We start from the raw sequence: 17,397 nt of genomic DNA on the forward strand, positions 1-17,397 counted from the left end.
TAAACATCCCTGTATTCCTATGGTAATGTGCTCACTGGCATTTTAAATGTCCATTCAAGAAAACTAACGAAATTTATTCTTTTTTGTTTTTTTTTCCTTTCTGAGATTTGCTGGCTAGCTTTACGGTATTAATACAGAAGACCAGGACAATTTAGGAACCCTGACTGGTATGCTGCTCTTGAGATGCCTACTTTCTTTGAGGAAAAATATCAAATCACCATATTAACAAAATCCCCCAACATAATATCTTAATATCCTTGAAGAACAGAAATTTTTTTAGCTACCTCATTGCTTGAAGTCAGCAAAGCCTTGCTCATGTATTTCTTTGAACTCCGTTTGCTTCACTTGCAGACCTGAAAGCAGCTAATGCCAAAACCTGTCTCCAGCTTGGCCAAAGTGGGTTGCTTAATTTCTCTGCTCTTTTGAATTCCCCTTTGTACATTTTAAGTGTGCTTTTGTTTTCTTTCTTGATGTATGCTCCTGCAACAAAACTCTGTAGTGGGTTTCTACAAGAATAATTTGCAAAGGTTACAGGTTTACAAGACAGGATTAATAATGGATGCACTGAAAATTAAGGAGTTGAGATGTGACTTAGGTTGATTTGTTGTTCTGCCATTGGCGTACTGAAAATGAAAAACACGTATTTATTGTCATCTTCCAGAGTCTGTGGTGACCTTGCTGTATGAGGTGCTCCGTCTTAGAGAAACAATAAAAGCCTGAAACCTTGTCTGGATCATTTAGTTACCTTTGCTAATGTCTCCACCATCTCCTACCGTCTCTAGGTAAGTAAAGAAGGTTCCTGATTATCCGCATTAACCAGATTTATTACAGATACTTGGGAACATTTTTCCAAAGTCCTCCTGAAGTTAACTCTTCCAGAATTTATGCACGTTTTCTTCCCATCATATATTTATAGCTTAAATAATTCTTTGTGCTTTCTGCTTATCTTTTAAGTAGCAGTCACACTATCCTCTGAGACCAGGATGCAGTAGGTGAATTAAGAAAAGATGTAGAAAAGGGTTTTTTTTATTAACACTCTTGTGTTCTCCTAAAGAGTAGCAGTACTAATTGCCGTACTTGGTCTAGTTTCATACTGCTCTTTATTAATGCATTCAACTAGAACTGAACGATATTTCAGAAGGTCTTTTGCCAATGGCTTACAAAATTGCCATGTCAGCAAACTGTGTCAGGATGAAGTCAGGTGGTGGTGACCAGTGACAGGACAAGGGGCAACAGGCTGAAACTGGAACACAGGAGATGCCACATAAACCTAAGAAAAAAAATCCTTCACTTTGAGGGTGGCAGAGCACTGGAACATGGTGCCTGGAGAGGTTGTGGAGTCTGCATTTCTGGAGGAATTCCAAAATGTCCTGGACATGTTCCTGTGTGATTTGTTCTAGGTGATCCTGCTCTAGCAGAGCACTTGAATTAGATAGGTCCCTTCCACCCTCTACTCTTATGTTATTCTGTGTGATTTCCTGACCCGCAACACATTTTTAGTTAATATATAGCTGATTATGGCTGCAGTAAATACTGCTAATGCTTGAAACTTGTACTTTCACAGACTTGGATGGAAAGCAATCTTTATGGGGGATTTTATATTTCTAGGTCATAATGACAATGAATTCAGATCTACTATGAATCTAGTAAGACAACTTTTACACAAAATGAGTCTTCAGTGCAGGGTTGATATCAGCTCACAGGCAGATGTAGATGAGTTTTTATAGTACAGTAAAATACCAAGTATTGCAACTCCCTAGCCTTTTTAATGACAAACTGGTATTGATTGTATTTAATTAATTTCATTAAAGAAATTGCAGGTAATTATTTACTTGATTTTCCAAAAGTCTTCTTTAATTCAGTACTTCATAAGCATGTGTTGTCAGGTGAAAAGTTAAAGAACTGATTTCTGTAATTTAGGAATTTATGTATCTCTAGCTGCAAACACTTTGGGGGGTTGGTAGTGTGACCATTCTTAGCTACAATTTAGCGAGCAGATTGTTGGACTATTCAGGACTCTTAATAAGGACTCAGTTTTAATACAGACTCCAAATCTAAGCAGTGTATTAGAGAAAATACTTAAATAAAGCCTCAGATTAAGATGTCTTAGTATCCAGCTCTGGTGTTAAGTGTGTCAATTAAGTTTGAGCTTTATATGATTACATGCTGAACTGAAATTGAATGGCTCTGTTGTGTTGGGGGTTTTCAAATAGCTTTCAACATTTTGATAGTTCTTACATTTAGTTATTTTCTAAGAAAGTTAATTCCTGTAACAGGTGGGAGGAGGTTGTGGTTGATGCTCCTCAATCCTCTCTGCAAAGTAAAAATCTGTAAATAAGTTACCAAAATTGGTGTGAAGGTATGTAGGATCTAATTTTGAGTCATTCAGTTGTCTTCAATTGCATTGCTATTTCTCTTGCCTTACTGAAGTCACTTTTCCCCCGCATTACATCTTTTACTAATACAAGGCAAGACCAAAATTTTAAAGTGTCATCTTCAGTATTTTGACAACTTACTGCAGAGCATAATTCATTTTCTGTAGACAGAAGCAGATGATTCATGGAAAAGTATCAGATCAATCTTCTTGGTGTACCATAAAATGTAAGTCTGTGGGGTGAATGAAGATTATATTGTGAGATTTAATGCTGCTGTGCCCTGGTTATTATACCTACTTTATCTCAAAACTTTGTGTCACTTTTTACTTGTTATTTGTTAACAGTGGTGTCTTTTACTTTGCATTGTAAAAGTGAAGGACATTCCTCAAGCCATCCTAATGCAATTAGCAATGGTGTTACTACCCTCTAGGTAGTTTCTCTTTAACCTGTTAGTCAGGTCTCTTCAAAAACCAGCAATGTACTCTTGAGCATAACAGATCAAAGAAATGAGTAGTGCTTGGTTAGTGTGTTATTAGAGTCTCTCCTTTGTTTGTTTGGGGTTTTTTTTGGTTGTTGTTGGTTGGTTGTGTTTGTTTTTAATTACCAGACTTTACCATTAATCATGATCTGTATTCTGGAAAATAACTTGACAGACTTAATTTCAAAAAAGCTGGCTAAAGATCACATTGTTCATACTTTACTTGACATGTCTAGTCACTACTCCATGACTTTTGATGTGAAAAAAATTGTTTAAAATTTACATGTGAATAGTAAGAATTTAGAGTGTCCTGGATTTACACAGCCCACGCCCCCAAGTCCCACCTCACACTCAGATAGGAGGGGAAGTAACATAAAAAAAACACTCAGGACAATTTTTGGTTTTTGTTCTGTTGGTTTTTGTTGGTGGTGTTGTTGTTTGAACTTTTTCCCTAATTCTTCAGAACAGTGCTAAAATAAACAGACTAAGCCTTGGTGAATATTTCAGAGAGAAAAGTACAGTAATAGTCTTTAGGTACTATTCCAGTTGTCCCCTTTACTTTCTGTTTTGTGTGTGACTCTGCCTTTGGGAATCTTTTTTGTAGGCAAAGTGTTCTTGATACTAGGGTGGACATACTCTTTGCTGGCTAAAAAAACTGCTTGGATAGCTGTAGTGGTTTGAGCCTTAACTAGAGTTTAAGAGCTCAGATGGTAGCAACAAACCAAGAAATCCTCCCCCCCTGCCCCCGAAAAGACTGGAGATAAATCTACCAAAAAATAATCTAGAGTTAGTTTGGAAGTAGGAGAAGTAAATTTTTTAACAAAATACGTATGTAACAGTAACAGGAAGGGTTTACAAGGGTAAGGAATAAGGATGAATAGGAAAATATACAAAACCAAATTTGGATGGCCTTGTATTTCCCCCGATGTATGCAGATTGCAGTCCTTTAGAGAGGTGTGGATGTGGCAGGGAGAAAACCAGGCCTGACCACGTGGCACAACCAGAAGGCTAGCAGCTGCTGTGGGTCCTTTCGAACAGCTGAGGCAGGAGCAAAGAGCAAGATGGCCACCACGCCCTCCCCTTTATAGTCTTGCTGGACAGGAAGGGGGAGTGGAACAGACCAGCTTAGATCCAGGGGAGCCGTCCTTCTTGGAGGGAGCAGCCAAGTCCACCTGCATCAGGTTTCTTTTTGACCCTGGGGGAAGCAAGGCTCTCTCAACCCTCCCCCTCACCCCAGGATGGATGTAACCCAGCACAATAGCCAGGCCCAAAGACTTTTAGTGAATGGAGTTAAATCCAGCTGGTGGATAGTCTCAAGTGGTGTTTCCCAAGGCTCAGTTTGGGAGCCAGTCTTATTAAATAATTTTATCAATGATCTGGACAAGGGGATTGAGTGAACCCACATTAGATTTGCAGATAACATCAAATTGGTTGGAGTTTGATCTGTTTGAAGGTAGAAAGGCTCTGCAGAGGATGGATCAAGAGGCTGAGCCCAATTGTGTGAGATTCAACAAGACCGAGTATCAGGTCCCACAGCTGGGTCACAACAACTCCACACAACACTACAGACTTGGAGAAGAGTGGCTAGAAAGCTGCCTGGCAAAAAAAGACCTGGAAGTGTTGGTCAACAGATGGCTGAAGGTGCCCAAAAAGGCCTGGCTTGTATCAGAAAAATGTGGCCAGCAGGAGTAGGAAAATTATTGTTCCCCTGTACTTGGCGTACCTCCAAATACATGAAGTGTGTAAGGGGAGGTTTAGATGAGATACAGGAAAAACACCTTCTTAGAAAGGTTTGTCATGCATTGGATCAGGCTTCCTAGAAAAGTGCTAAGGGACATAGTTTAGTGGTGGACTTGGCAGTACTAGGCTAATGGTTGGACTTCATGCTCTTAAGGGTCTTTTCTTACCTAAGTGACTGTGATCTTTAGTGAAATGAACTTAATGGTGATTTTGAAATAGTGGTTATGAAAGAACTGGGAGTGGGTTGTAATTAGCTAGAAACTCAAGTTCTGAGTGTGTTGGTTTAGAAGAGTCAGGCTGTATAGTGACTCATCTGGATAATTGCGTGCACTCTGTCCTGTGGTAGTGGAATGGTTAGGTGGTTAAACTTACTTTTCTAGTTGTAAAGGCAGCTAGTATTTGAGATGGGATAGGACGGAATAGAATAGAATAGAATAGAATAGAGCAGGTCGGAAGAGACCTTCAAGATCATCATGTCCAACCTATCATCCAACACCACCCAATCAACTAAACCATGGCACCAAGCACCCTATCAAGTCTGCTCCTGAACACCTCCAATGATGATGACTCCACCACCTCCCCAGGCAGCCCATTCCAATGGGCAATCACTCTCTCTGTGTAGAACTTCTTCCTAACCTCCAGCCTAAACCTCCCCTGATGCAGCCTGAGACTGTGTCCTCTTGTTCTGGTGCTGGTTGCCTGGGAGAAGAGCCCAACCTCTGCCTATCTACAACCTCCCTTCAGGTAGTTGTAAAGAGCAATAAGGTCACCCCTGAGTCTCCTCTTCTCCAGGCTAAGCAACCCCAGCTGCCTCAGTCTCTCCTCATAGGGCTTGTGTTCCAAGCCCCTCACCAGCTTTGTTGCCCTTCTCTGGACATGCTCCAGCAAGTCAACATTCCTTCTAAATGACATATTATATATTTGTATGCATACAAAATACAGCCTCTCAAAGTTCCCGTTGGCTTCAACATGAACTTTGAGAGGCTGTATTTTGTATGCATACACATGTGTGTGCCAGCAACTATACCCCAGCAACTGTACCATCATCTGGAGTGGGGCAGTGGCCTCAAAGGCATGTGCATACAGGTGACAGCAATTGTAGAGGCCAGAATCCAGGGGACAGCTACTGGGCAAGCTGAGGGAATCTACCTTGTAAGCATGCATATGTATTCTCACTACTGAACCTCCCTTCTGTTCAGCCAGAAAGTGCAGCAGGGTGACCCTGTTGGTACTGTTTGAGTTCACCTATGATATGTATTGGTTGATCTGTTGACACTGGCTGTGTTGTATATGTGTGCTCTGTGTTTATGTGCCTACTGGGAATATGTGCTCAGCCTCACTACTACTTGTGTGGGGGAGCTTGGACCTGCTGTAGCGTTGCTGCTTTTGGGCTGCCAGGTGCAACCCAATTTTCTCTTAAGTCTCCTTTGGCACTCTGCCTTTCACCTTCACAGTGTTCACCAGTGGAGAAATTGTTCATCACTCTTAAGTCTTTTCAGAGTAAAAGAACAAATATTTTAAGTAACCTGGAAGGCAAATGGCTTTCATTGCAAAAGTACTGTAACAGAATTTGACACCCTTTCTCTAAGTAATAGCAGGTGATTTCAAATCTTTTTTCTGGGACCTATTGAATATCACTTTTTAGTAGCATTTTAGCTGTGTAACAGTGAGGCAGACACAAAAGTGGAAAAATGTATTTTACTATTCTTACAGGTCATGTTTGTTTTTCTGAGGTGATGAAAAATTAATACCTTAATTTCCACTAGAACTGGAGAAACATGAACTGTCAGTTTTTGTGTGATGTGATTTCTGCAAATTGCTCAGCATACCTATGAAATGGGCACAAAACTAAAGTATTCCACTCAACAGGAGGTTCTCTCTACAACTACCTGAAGGGGGGTTGTAGTGAGGCGGAGGTTGGTCTCTTCTCCCAGGCAACCAGTACCAGAACAAGAGGATACAGTCTCAGGCTGCGTCAGGGGAGGTTTAGGCTGGAGGTTAGGAGGAAGTTTTACACAGAGAGAGTGATTGCCCACTGGAGTGGGCTGCCTGAGGAGGTGGTGGGGTCACCATCGCTGGGGGTGTTCAGGGCGAGGCTTGACAGAATGCTTGGTTGTATGGTTTGGTTGATTGGGTAGTGTTGGATGATAGGTTGGACATGATGATCTCAAAGGTCTCTTCCAACCTGGTTAATTCTATTCTATTCTATTCTATTCTAAACTTAAAATAACAAGAACCCCGGAATGAATGCATCAGAAAGTCAACTGCTCTCTGTATTTTTGGGAGTAGTGCTGGGTTCACAATAATGCCAAAATTTGTACCGATTCAAATTAACTGCATGCTGTGTTTGTGCTCAGTAGATCTTTGTTCAAGGAGACATAGACAGCAATGGGTAAAAGTTGAGTTTAATGTCTTTTTCTTTCTGAGGGGAAGGGGGCCCTGCTTACTGCAGGGGAGTTAGATTGCATCCAAAGGTCTCTTCCAACCCAAAGCATTCTAGGGTTCTATGATTTTTCGGTTGTGTATGTGTTTTATTGAAGTTAGGCACTGGTGCCATCTGGTGGTGGTAATACATGCCCAGAAACAGGAAAAAACGACTTTTGAGGAGTTCCACTGATATGTGATAAATTGAATGCGTAATACATGGATGTATTTGCTGCCTTAACATACAGCTATTCAGTTGAAGTAAGTCATCAAAAATAGCCTGTAGGCTGTTTGTCATAGCCTAACTTGCTAAAGCAAATTTAAATTTTTGACTGTATCTTTTGCTTGAACAAAAAGAGTTATTCCTTTTATTCATCTGTGCTTTGTGAAGACAACATGAAGACTCTTGTTGAAGTTTGTAATATTTTAAGACTCAGTGTGGAAGAAAAATTTTCATGTGTTACTTACTGCATTTTGCTAAATCCAGCACAACCTTCTCATTGCTAGTATGTTTGTTTATTCTTTTTGTGACTGATACATTACATTTGAAAGTAAAATTTCAACAGCATAAACCTGACAGCAGTTGAAGTAAGAAGCTCAGATATCTGAAGCCAAAGCAGCCACAATTTTTTTTTTTTAACCCTTTCATCCCTTGAAAAAAGGTGTTGTTCATCTTAAGTTGCTCAGACAAGATAACATTTTCACAGTTCTCTTGAGTACTCTAGGCTGTATGGATCTTGTTAGCATTAAAAGTAGGAATATGACCACTTCTCCAGTTCTTTTGAAATATACTTCTGACTCATAAATACATTGCCTTGTAATGAAAAGATTTGCAGTAGTTCAAGGTACTCTATATTAAACTGATAAGTTTTTAAAATTCATTTCACTTAGCCGTAATTCTTTTTATCTGTTGCAGATCAACAACTTCTTACTCTAGCAAGTCACTTTTAAATATATTTCCTTATGGAATAGAGGCCTGTCTCTTCAGCCATTAAGAACTTGTATCTTTCTGTTGCAACTGATTACAGTAACAGGCTGGGTTTATGTTTTATTCCAGCCAGTTGAAAAGGCACAAATTCTTTGTTTGTATTTCTTCATAATATCTGACATCATGACAACACAATGTGGCCATCAGAAAGTGTGAATTAGACTTGCCTTTTAACCAGTCTTAGTTTTAGAATAGAACATATTAGAATAGAATAGAACAAACCTTCAAGATCATCATGTCCACCCTATCATCCCAACACCACCTAATCAACTAAACCATGCAACCAAGCATCCTGTCAAGCCTCGCCCTGAACACCCCCAGCGACGGCAACCCCACCACCTCCTCAGGCAGCCCATTCCAATGGGCAATCACTCTCTCTGTGTAAAACTTCCTCCTAACCTCCAGCCTAAACCTCCCCTGATGCAGCCTGAGACTGTGTCCTCTTGTTCTGGTACTGGCTGTCTGGGAGAAGAGACCAACCTCTGCCTCACTACAACTTCCCTTCAGGTAGTTGTAGAGAGCAATAAGGTCACCCCTGAGTCTCCTCTTCTCCAGGCTAAGCAACCCCAGCTCCCTCAGTCTCTCCTCATAGGGCTTATGCTCCAAGCCCCTCACCAACCTTGTTGCCCTTCTCACGCTCCAGCAAGTCAACATCCTTCCTAAACTGAGGGGCCCAGAACTGGACACAGTACCTGAGGTGTGGCCTAACCAGTGCAGTGTACAGGGGCAGAATGACTTCCCTGCTCCTGCTGGCCACACTGTTCTTGATGCAGGCCAGGATGCCATTGGCCTTCCTGGCTGCCTGGGCACATTGCAGGCTCATGTTCAGCCTACCATCGACCAGCACCCCCAGGTCCCTCTCAGCCTGACTGCTCTCCAGCCACTCTGACCCCAGCCTGTAGCTCTGCATGGGGTTGTTGTGGCCAATGTGCAGAACCCGGCTTGGATGTGTTAAATCTCATGCCGTTGGACTCTGCCCATCTGCCCAGCCTGTCGAGGTCCCTCTGCAGAGCCTCTCTACCCTCCAGCAGATCAACTCCTGCGCCCAGCTTGGTGTCGTCAGCAAATTTACTGATGATGGACTCGATGCCCTCATCCAGATCATCAATAAAGATGTTAAAGAGCATGGGGCCCAGCACTGATCCTTGGGGCACACCACTAGTGACTGGCTGCCAGCTGGATGTGGCACCATTCACCACCACTCTCCGGGCTCGGCCCTCCAGCCAGTTGCTAACCCATCGCAGTGTGCTCCCATCCAAGCCATGGGATGACAGCTTGGCCAGTTTCTAGTTTCTAGTTACATGGCTATGTTCACAATGTCAGGACCTCTTTCTTGATCCTACTTTGATGGAATGAGGTGTTTTCAGGCCTGTTCAGCTAATATAGCTTGTGGAACGGGATGGAAACAGCTGTTAAAATTTGAAATATTTAAGACTATTTAAGAATTCAGTATTATTTAAATTAATATTTAGATGGTTCATTTACCAGTATTTGTTGGATATCTTTGAGAATGATTAAACTATGCTGCCATAGCAAGGGCTGTCTTTAGAGTTTAATTCATCTTGTCATTGACTTGGGTTTCATCTGCATGCAGCTATTTTAAAAGGCGTGAGGCTTATGGCAGGCCATCATAAGCAACAGATCTGAAAATTTTCTTTCTCATAGTAAGTTCTGGGTCTGAGCAAAATTCCATTGTTGTAATGTTTTGCTCTTATAGCCACGACTTTCACTTCTATGACACTGTCTGGCAAACTGAGATATACCTGCTGCGTCTATTAATGTTGTCACTCCGCTTTCAGTGCTGTATGACCTTAGTAACTTTCACTAAGTATTTAGAAAAATAGCTGGCATGTGCCACATACAGCACTGGGGATGAAGGATGACAGTTTCTTTCAAAAAATGTTACTCAGAAGTTTATGTTATGATGTTGGGATGGTGATAAACCTCTGACTCATTTTTTCACAAATGGAATGGAATGGAATGGTTTCTACTTACTTAATTTGGTTATTTCCCCTGTCATTTGTGAAGATAATGAATTTGTTTTCATTTCACCACCATGTGGTCACACGACTACTTGATTTTTAAGTAATTTTCCTTGACTGTATGTGTTCTTCTGTAGGAGAAACTATTATAGCTTTTAAAAGTTTTGTTGTTTTTTTTTTCTTTCCCTGAGGATCTCAGTCTTTTCTTACTCAGAAGTGCCATTGCCCCACTGTTATCTTAATAAAGGTATTTAAATACTATCAGGTGAATTTAGTGAGCTAAGTATTACTTTGTGCACTGGATTTTGTGGGATTTTGGATGTTAACTTTCAGACTACTTTTCTGTTTTTTCAGGTCTCTGGATGGCAGACTCTGAAAAGAAATGCTGTTCTAAGAGGTATGCCTCATGTATGCCAACATATTCCTAACTAGTGTGAATATAAAAGATAAGGCCATGCTTTTAAGAAGAACCTCTGCCAATCCTCTCTGTAATCTTGCATGAGTAATAGTGTTTAGTGTTTAAATCTCTCCAAAAGGTGAAAGCTTGTACTGAGGCATTCAAGCTTCCCTTATTGGTGACACTCTTAGCAGAGAGATCTATGGTACACCACTTACGTTTTGAGCTTAGAAGGACACTTACTGGATGAAGTATAGCATGAACAAAACCCGTTAACTGTGTGACATGCATATCCCCTGCCAGACTGTCAGACTCCTGTCTCAGTGAGTGGGGTTTTTTTTTGGTTTGCCTCTTTTTTGATTAGGAATATAGTCCAGATGTCTTCGTAGTTGTCTTTACTTCCTTTCCATTATGAGGAAAGGCTGAGGGAACTGGGTCTCTTTAGCTTGAAGAAGAGGAGACTGAAACTGAGTGTCAGGAGAATGGAGCCAGGCTCTTCTCAGAGATGCCCAGTGATAGGACAAGGGATAATGGGTGCAAGCTGGAGCACAGGAGGTTCCATGTGAACGTATGGAAAAACTTTTTCACTGTGAAGGTGACAAAGGATCAGGCTGCCCAGCGAGGTTGTGGAGTCTCCTCTGGAGACATTCAAAATGCACCTGGATATTTCCTTGTGTGACCTACTCTAGGTGATCCTGCCCTGGCAGGGGGGTTGGACTAGATGATCTTTAGAGGTGCCTTCTGACTCCTAATGTTCTGTGATTCTGTGAGAAGCTGACTCTTTGGTATAGAATAATACCAATTTGAATAATTCTGAATTATTATATATGCTATTTTCCTGCTATCTCCTCTCTTTGTTTTTAAATAGATATGAACTAGTCTGGCCTTTCCCTCCTGAGCCCTCTTTTTATTTCTAATGAGGCCTCCCATTGTTACAGGTTAACTGTTCTGCATAATAAAAGAGACATTCCAATTTTCTTTTTTTTCATGAGACTAGAAGACACATCTCTCAATTGCACAAGGTGCAAACTAAAGCAGAGTTTGGTGCTGAAAGCTTGCTTACGGACATTAAAAACTGCACTGCTTACTGGAGAGTCAAGCAATCTCACAACTACTGTGTCTGGACCTCTGCATATGCAGAGATTCTCTTGTTCTAGCAACTGCAAGTTAGCAGTATAAGCTGAGGCTTCTGGAGAAGTCTCCCACTGTAGGTTTTGTCTTGTTTTGAAACAGAAATGTCTAATGCCATGGAAAAACGTGTTACCATTCTGCTGCTTCCTCCAACTCTTCTCAGATTCTGTTGTCTGAACATCTAATAAGAGGTAGGGAGGGGGTTGTGGCATTCTTGAAAAGTGTATAAAATATTTATAAAGTTAATTTCACAAGCTTGTTCTGGATGTTGTAGAAGACAGATATTTTTCCATTGCTAAAAAGCATATAGTTTTGTTTGCCATTGAGTCATCAAAGTGTGCGTTATCTTTGCTGTCTTTTTGTTCCCCCTGCCATGATGGGCTTTATTGCCATTTTATAGTATTTTTACCCTCTTCATTGTATAGTTCATTTGTTGTTCTCATAATATTATACCCCACATGAATTGGCTTTTGTTTCCTACTAGTTTTATTTCTAAGGAGGGTGATATCTCTTATGTAGTAGGGAAAACTTGTCACAGTTTTTCTAGAAAGTAAGTAATTTCTTTGCTTCATTTTTCACCATAACGTATTTGGCATTTCTACCTTAGCAGTATTTGGATTCAGGCTGCAGTGATCCTGAGCACCTTTTCTTGAATTCCTGCTTAGGCAGTTGTATTGATACTGCCTTTTTAAGTATCCTTGGAGCTTAATTTCTCTTTTGCCAGCCTCGAATCATGCTTTTCAGTGTGGTGAATTTCTACTTAACTAGTAGTTCTAAGCCATGTCCTGAACTCTTCTTGAAGAGTGGTGTTGATTAGCTCTTCCTCTGTGCTGTAGAAATGTACTTGTTACATGCAGTAGCTTCTTTAACTGGAGATCTCATGCACTAACTTCCAAGGGCCTAATATGTGGGTAGATATTAGCTGGTTAGAAATAAATCTATAAAGTACCGTTTAGTTCTGTTCAGTTTCTCAGCATATATTCTGACCCATCTGGTGCACTTTTGTAATGTCTAGTCACTAGCTTAATTAAGAAATCTCCATAAATTTCTTCTCTTTTTTTGTCATTTTACTTTGCCATGAAAACTGGAAGTCTTTGTAATTACTCTTTTATAGGATAATGCAGATTATAATGGGTGGGTGTTGGATGTGCTGTTCCATAGGTTATAATGAAACATAAAGTACATTTTCAGAGCTGGTATAGTTCAGATTATTCAGAAAGTTTTGCCTTTCATTAGTTCTTCTTGCTTAGTACCATTTCATTAAACGCAGAAAAAGAATCTGACAAATGAAATTAAAGATCACAAATTTGAGAAACGTGTCATCATTCAAATTCTGAAATGTGTTCAAAACTAAGTTGATGGAAACTAGTATTTGTGAGCCAGGGACAGTAAAGTCACTGCAGGGAGGGTGGGGGAAGTAATTTGTTGACTTCTGCAGTGTGGTAATCAAATGCAATAGGTTGTAAGCCACTTAACCTTCTCCTTTGCTCCTTTAATTAACATGAATGCTGCCAGCTTATGGTAACTGTGCAGTTTTCAATATATTTTGAAAAATAAAATATAGCTAACAGGTAGCAGTTTGTTTGGTAAGGCATAGTCTCTATGTGTTGTTTTCTCTAAAAAGCAGTTGGAGTTATGTCCAATTTTTATTTTCTGATTTTTCCACCTTTAATGGCCATCCCTTGCTCTGAGGAGACAAGACATTTTAGTTCAAGTTTCTTAGCACAACAAACTGCAGCTATGATGTATTTTAGTTTGTAATTTGTAATGTGTTTGTATTTTGTAATGTATTCTTTAATTAATTTGAATTTTAGGGGACTTACTTTTCAGCTCCATTATTGAGAGAGAACTTAAAAACTATGCTTTAACCATACTAGTACAAGTGCTTAAAAGTAATTAAACCTATGACGCCAAGTCAGATCAAGTTCTTTGACTTTTCAATTATCAGAATGCCTTCAGTTCTCAAATTGCTCTGAAGATCTTTCCAAGTTTTTGTGATTTCCCACCCCCAACCCCTCTTCCCTCCATTACTAGACTGAATGTGATGACTTAGGTGACTAGCATAGTAGGGTTTCACTTTAAATACAAGTCCCTTGGTTGGTAAAGGAGCTTGTTGATAGCAAGCTGGAAAGACTTTTCTCTGGTGTTGAAATTCTGACTTGCAAAATACACTGTTTCACTTCTCTGAAGGCCTTTAAAAGTTAGTGCTATCACTGTATTTCTGCATGCACACGCATATATGGTATATTAGAGCCTAAAGGCATATAAATAACTTCAGGATTAAGTCTAGTTAAGAATTTATTCCCAAATTACTTTTACCTGATCACTACAGCTGTGTTACTTTGTGATATGTCTTTTCTGCAGACACCAAAGATGCTAACAAGAAAGATTAAGCTTTGGGACATTAATGCCCATATAACCTGTCGTCTGTGCAATGGATACCTGATTGATGCTACTACTGTAACAGAATGCTTACATACTTGTAAGTAGATGTATAAATAAGTTCTGATTTTTTTTTTTTTTTTTTAAACATGATGTGCAACATGTTTTAATGGGTTTTGGTTAAAATTAAATCTATTTTGCATCAGCCAAAATAATGCATGCTTTACTAGACACTGCTTTTTATACTTACTATTTGCTTCTTCAACAAAGCAGAGTACATTAAAGCTGTACTGCACAAACTTGAATCCTGCTAAAGGAATATGAAATGCCTAGTTCTCTCTTCTGTGACAGCTGACATAGAATATGTTCTCCAAATAAAGATTTGAAAATATTTCTAATTTTCCGTTCCTTTGCAGAAAACAGCCATAGTTTACCAATAAATAATATATTGTATTGCACACTACTCATATTGATGAGTGCCTTGGAAGGCACCCACAGCTCCTGTAAGCTCACCTAGTTAAAGTATTGAAAAGCCACAATAAGGTTTCCTTTTTTTTTGTCCAGGTTAACAACTCTCTCAGCCTATCCTCATATGAGAGGTGTTTCATCCCTCTGATCATTTTTCTGGCCCTGCTCTGGACACAGAGCTAGATACAGTACTCCAGGTGGGGTCTCATGAAAGTAGAGTAGAGAGGGAGAATCACCTTGCTTGATATGTCTGCCATTTCTTTTGTTGCAGTCCAAGATACGGTTGTCCTCCTGGGCTGCAAATGCACATTGTGAGCTTATTTCCAGTTTTTTGTTGACCAGTACTCCCAGATCCTTCTCTGCAAGGCTGTTCTCAATATCTTAATTCCCCCAGCCTATATTGATACTGGCAGTTCCCCTGACCCAGGTGCAGGACGTACATTTGACTTTGTTGAATGTCATGAGTCTCTACTTCTCAAGCTTGTCTTGGTCCTTCTGGGTGGTAGTCCCATCTCACAGGCATGTCAACCTCATCAGTCAACTTGGTGTTATCTGCAAACTTAATATAGGGTTCCATCAATGTCTGTGCCATTGATGTAAATATTGAACAGTACTGACTAATCTCATAGCCTTCCATGATGTTGTAACAGAATGAGTAGATGCAGGGAGACCAGTGAATGTAGTCTACCTTGACCTTAGTAAGGCTTTTGACCTGTCTCCCATACCATTCTTGTGACTAAGCTCAGGAAGTGGGGGATAGAAGAGCAGATGATGAGATGGATTGGAAACTGGTTACACAATAGATTCCAAAGAGTGGTGATCAATGGTACCATGTCCAGTTGGAGAGCTGTAACTAGTGAAGTCCCCCAGGGATCAGTGCTGGGTCTGGTCCTGTTCAACGACTTCATCAATGCCATTGATGAGGGGACAGTGTCTGCTCAGCAAGTTTGCTGATGACACCAAACTGGGAGGCTTGGCTGAGACACCTGAAGGCTGTGTGGCCATTCAGTGAGACTTGGACAGACTGGAGAGCTGGGCAGAGAGGAGACTAATGAGGTTCAGCAAGGACAAGTGCAGAGTCCTGCATCTGGGAAGGAGTAATAAACTGCACCAGTAGAGGTTGGGAGGTGATCTGCTGGAGAGCAGCCCTGTGGAGAGAGACCTGGGAGTCCTGGTGGACAAGTTATCCATGGGTCAGCAGGGTGCCCTTGTGGTGAAGAAGGCAAGTGGTATCCTGGGCTGCATTAAGAGGAGTGTGCCCAGCAGATGGAGGGAGGTTCTCCTCCCCCTCTACTTTGCCTCACCTGGAATGTTGCATCCAGTTTTGGGCTCCCCAGTTCAAGAGGGACAGGGATCTGCTGGAGAGAGTCCAGTGGAGATCCATCAAGATGATTAAGCAACTGGAGCATGTGCCCTGTGAGGAGAGGCTGAGGCTGGGGCTTTTTAGTCTGGAGAAGACTGAGAGGGGACTTAATAAATGTTTATCAATATCTGAGGGCTGGGTGTGAAAAGAGGGGGGACAGGCTCTTCTCAGTTGCACCCTGTGATAGGACAAGGGACAATGGATATTAACTACAGCACAGGAAGCTCCACCTCAACATAAGGAGGAACTTCTTCACTGTAAGGATCACAGAGCACTGGAATGGGCTGCCCAGGGAGGTTGTGGATTCTCCTTCTCTGGAGACTTTCAAGACCCATCTGGATGCATTCCTGTGTGACCTGTGCTAGATTCTATGGTCCTGCTCTGGCAGGGGTGTTGCACTTGATGATCTTCAAAGGTCCCTTACAACCCCTAACATCCTATGATCCTGTGAGCACTGGTCCCAGTGACCCCAAGGGACATCCCTCATCACTGATCTCCAGCTAGACATCCTGACTCTAACCATCCAGTGAATTTCTCATTCACTGAACACCCATCAAATACATATCTCCAATTCTGAGAGAAGGATGTTGTAGGGGTCTGTGTCAAAGGTCTTACAGAAGAGCAGATAGATGACATCCATAGCTATTCCCTTGTTCATTGATACAATCACTCCATCATAGAAGACTACAAGGTTGGCCAGGCAGGATTTGCCCATGGTGGTTTGATTAGTGGTGCAGAGTCCAGCTGAAAGCCTGTGTCCAGTGGTGTTCCCATGGTCCAATTTTGTTCAATATCTTCATCAATGACCTAGGGATAGAATGTACTCTCAGCAAGTTCACTGACTATACCAAACTGAGGGAAGTGATTGACACACTAGAAGGCTGTGCTGCCATCCAGCAATATCTGGACCACATGGAGAGCTGGGCAAAGGGGAACTTGGTGAAGTTCAATAAGAATAAGCATAGAGTCCTGCATCTGGTGAGGAATAACACTACACAGCAGCACAGGCTAGGGGTTGTCCTGCTGGAAAGTAGCTCTATTAAGACCAATGGTATCCTGAGGTGCATCAAGAAAAGTGTGTCCAGCAGGTCTAGGCTCCCCTCCCCCTCTACTCTGCCCTGGTCAGACCACACCTGGAATAATGTATCCAGTTTTGGGATCCCCAAAGTGAGATAGGGATCTCCTGGAGAGAGTCCTACAGAGAGCTGCCAGGATGATTAAGGGACTTGAACATCTCTTCTGTGAAGAAAGATTGAGAGAGCTGAGACTGTTTATTCTGGAAAAGAGAAGGCTGAGAGGGTATCTTATTAATGTCTATAAATAACTTAAGGGTACATGTCAAGAGGAAGTTGACAGTCTCATCGCGGGTGCCCAGTAATAGGATCAGGAACAATCAGTGTCAGTTGGAACACAGAAGGTTCCACTTCAACATGAGGAGAAACCTCTTTGCTGTGAGGGTGATGGAGCAATGGAACAGGTTGCCCAGAGAGGTTGTGGAATCTCCTCTGGAAAATCAAAACCCATCTGGATGTGTTCCTGTGTGGCCTGCCCTATGTGGTCCTGCTTTGGCAGGGTTAGATGATCTCTAGAAGTCCCTTCTGACCTGTAAGATAAAGTGATGCTGAATGTTTCGAATCACTTCCCTGTTTTCTACATGCCTTAGCATAGC

At 41.3% G+C, this 17,397-nt stretch overlaps 1 protein-coding gene across 4 annotated transcripts in view; it reads left to right on the forward strand.

The window, feature by feature from the left end:
- PCGF3 (polycomb group ring finger 3) overlaps positions 1 to 17,397 on the forward strand; it is a 55,994-nt gene that overhangs the window by 26,110 nt on the left and 12,487 nt on the right. For 2 of the 4 annotated variants that reach the window (XM_054178880.1, XM_054178882.1), the window contains 3 exons: positions 662 to 782; positions 10,342 to 10,384; positions 13,880 to 13,997. In XM_054178880.1, the coding sequence (XP_054034855.1) occupies positions 13,889 to 13,997 (109 nt within the window). In that variant the 5' untranslated portion in view covers positions 662 to 782; positions 10,342 to 10,384; positions 13,880 to 13,888. Of the gene's footprint in view, positions 1 to 661; positions 783 to 10,341; positions 10,385 to 13,864; positions 13,998 to 17,397 lie in introns of those variants that run through there. The other 2 variants (XM_054178881.1, XM_009905642.2) reach the window with 2 other exon arrangements.

Source organism: Dryobates pubescens, chromosome Z (genome assembly GCF_014839835.1).
Source record: "Dryobates pubescens isolate bDryPub1 chromosome Z, bDryPub1.pri, whole genome shotgun sequence".
Classification (NCBI taxonomy): Eukaryota; Metazoa; Chordata; class Aves; order Piciformes; family Picidae; genus Dryobates; species Dryobates pubescens.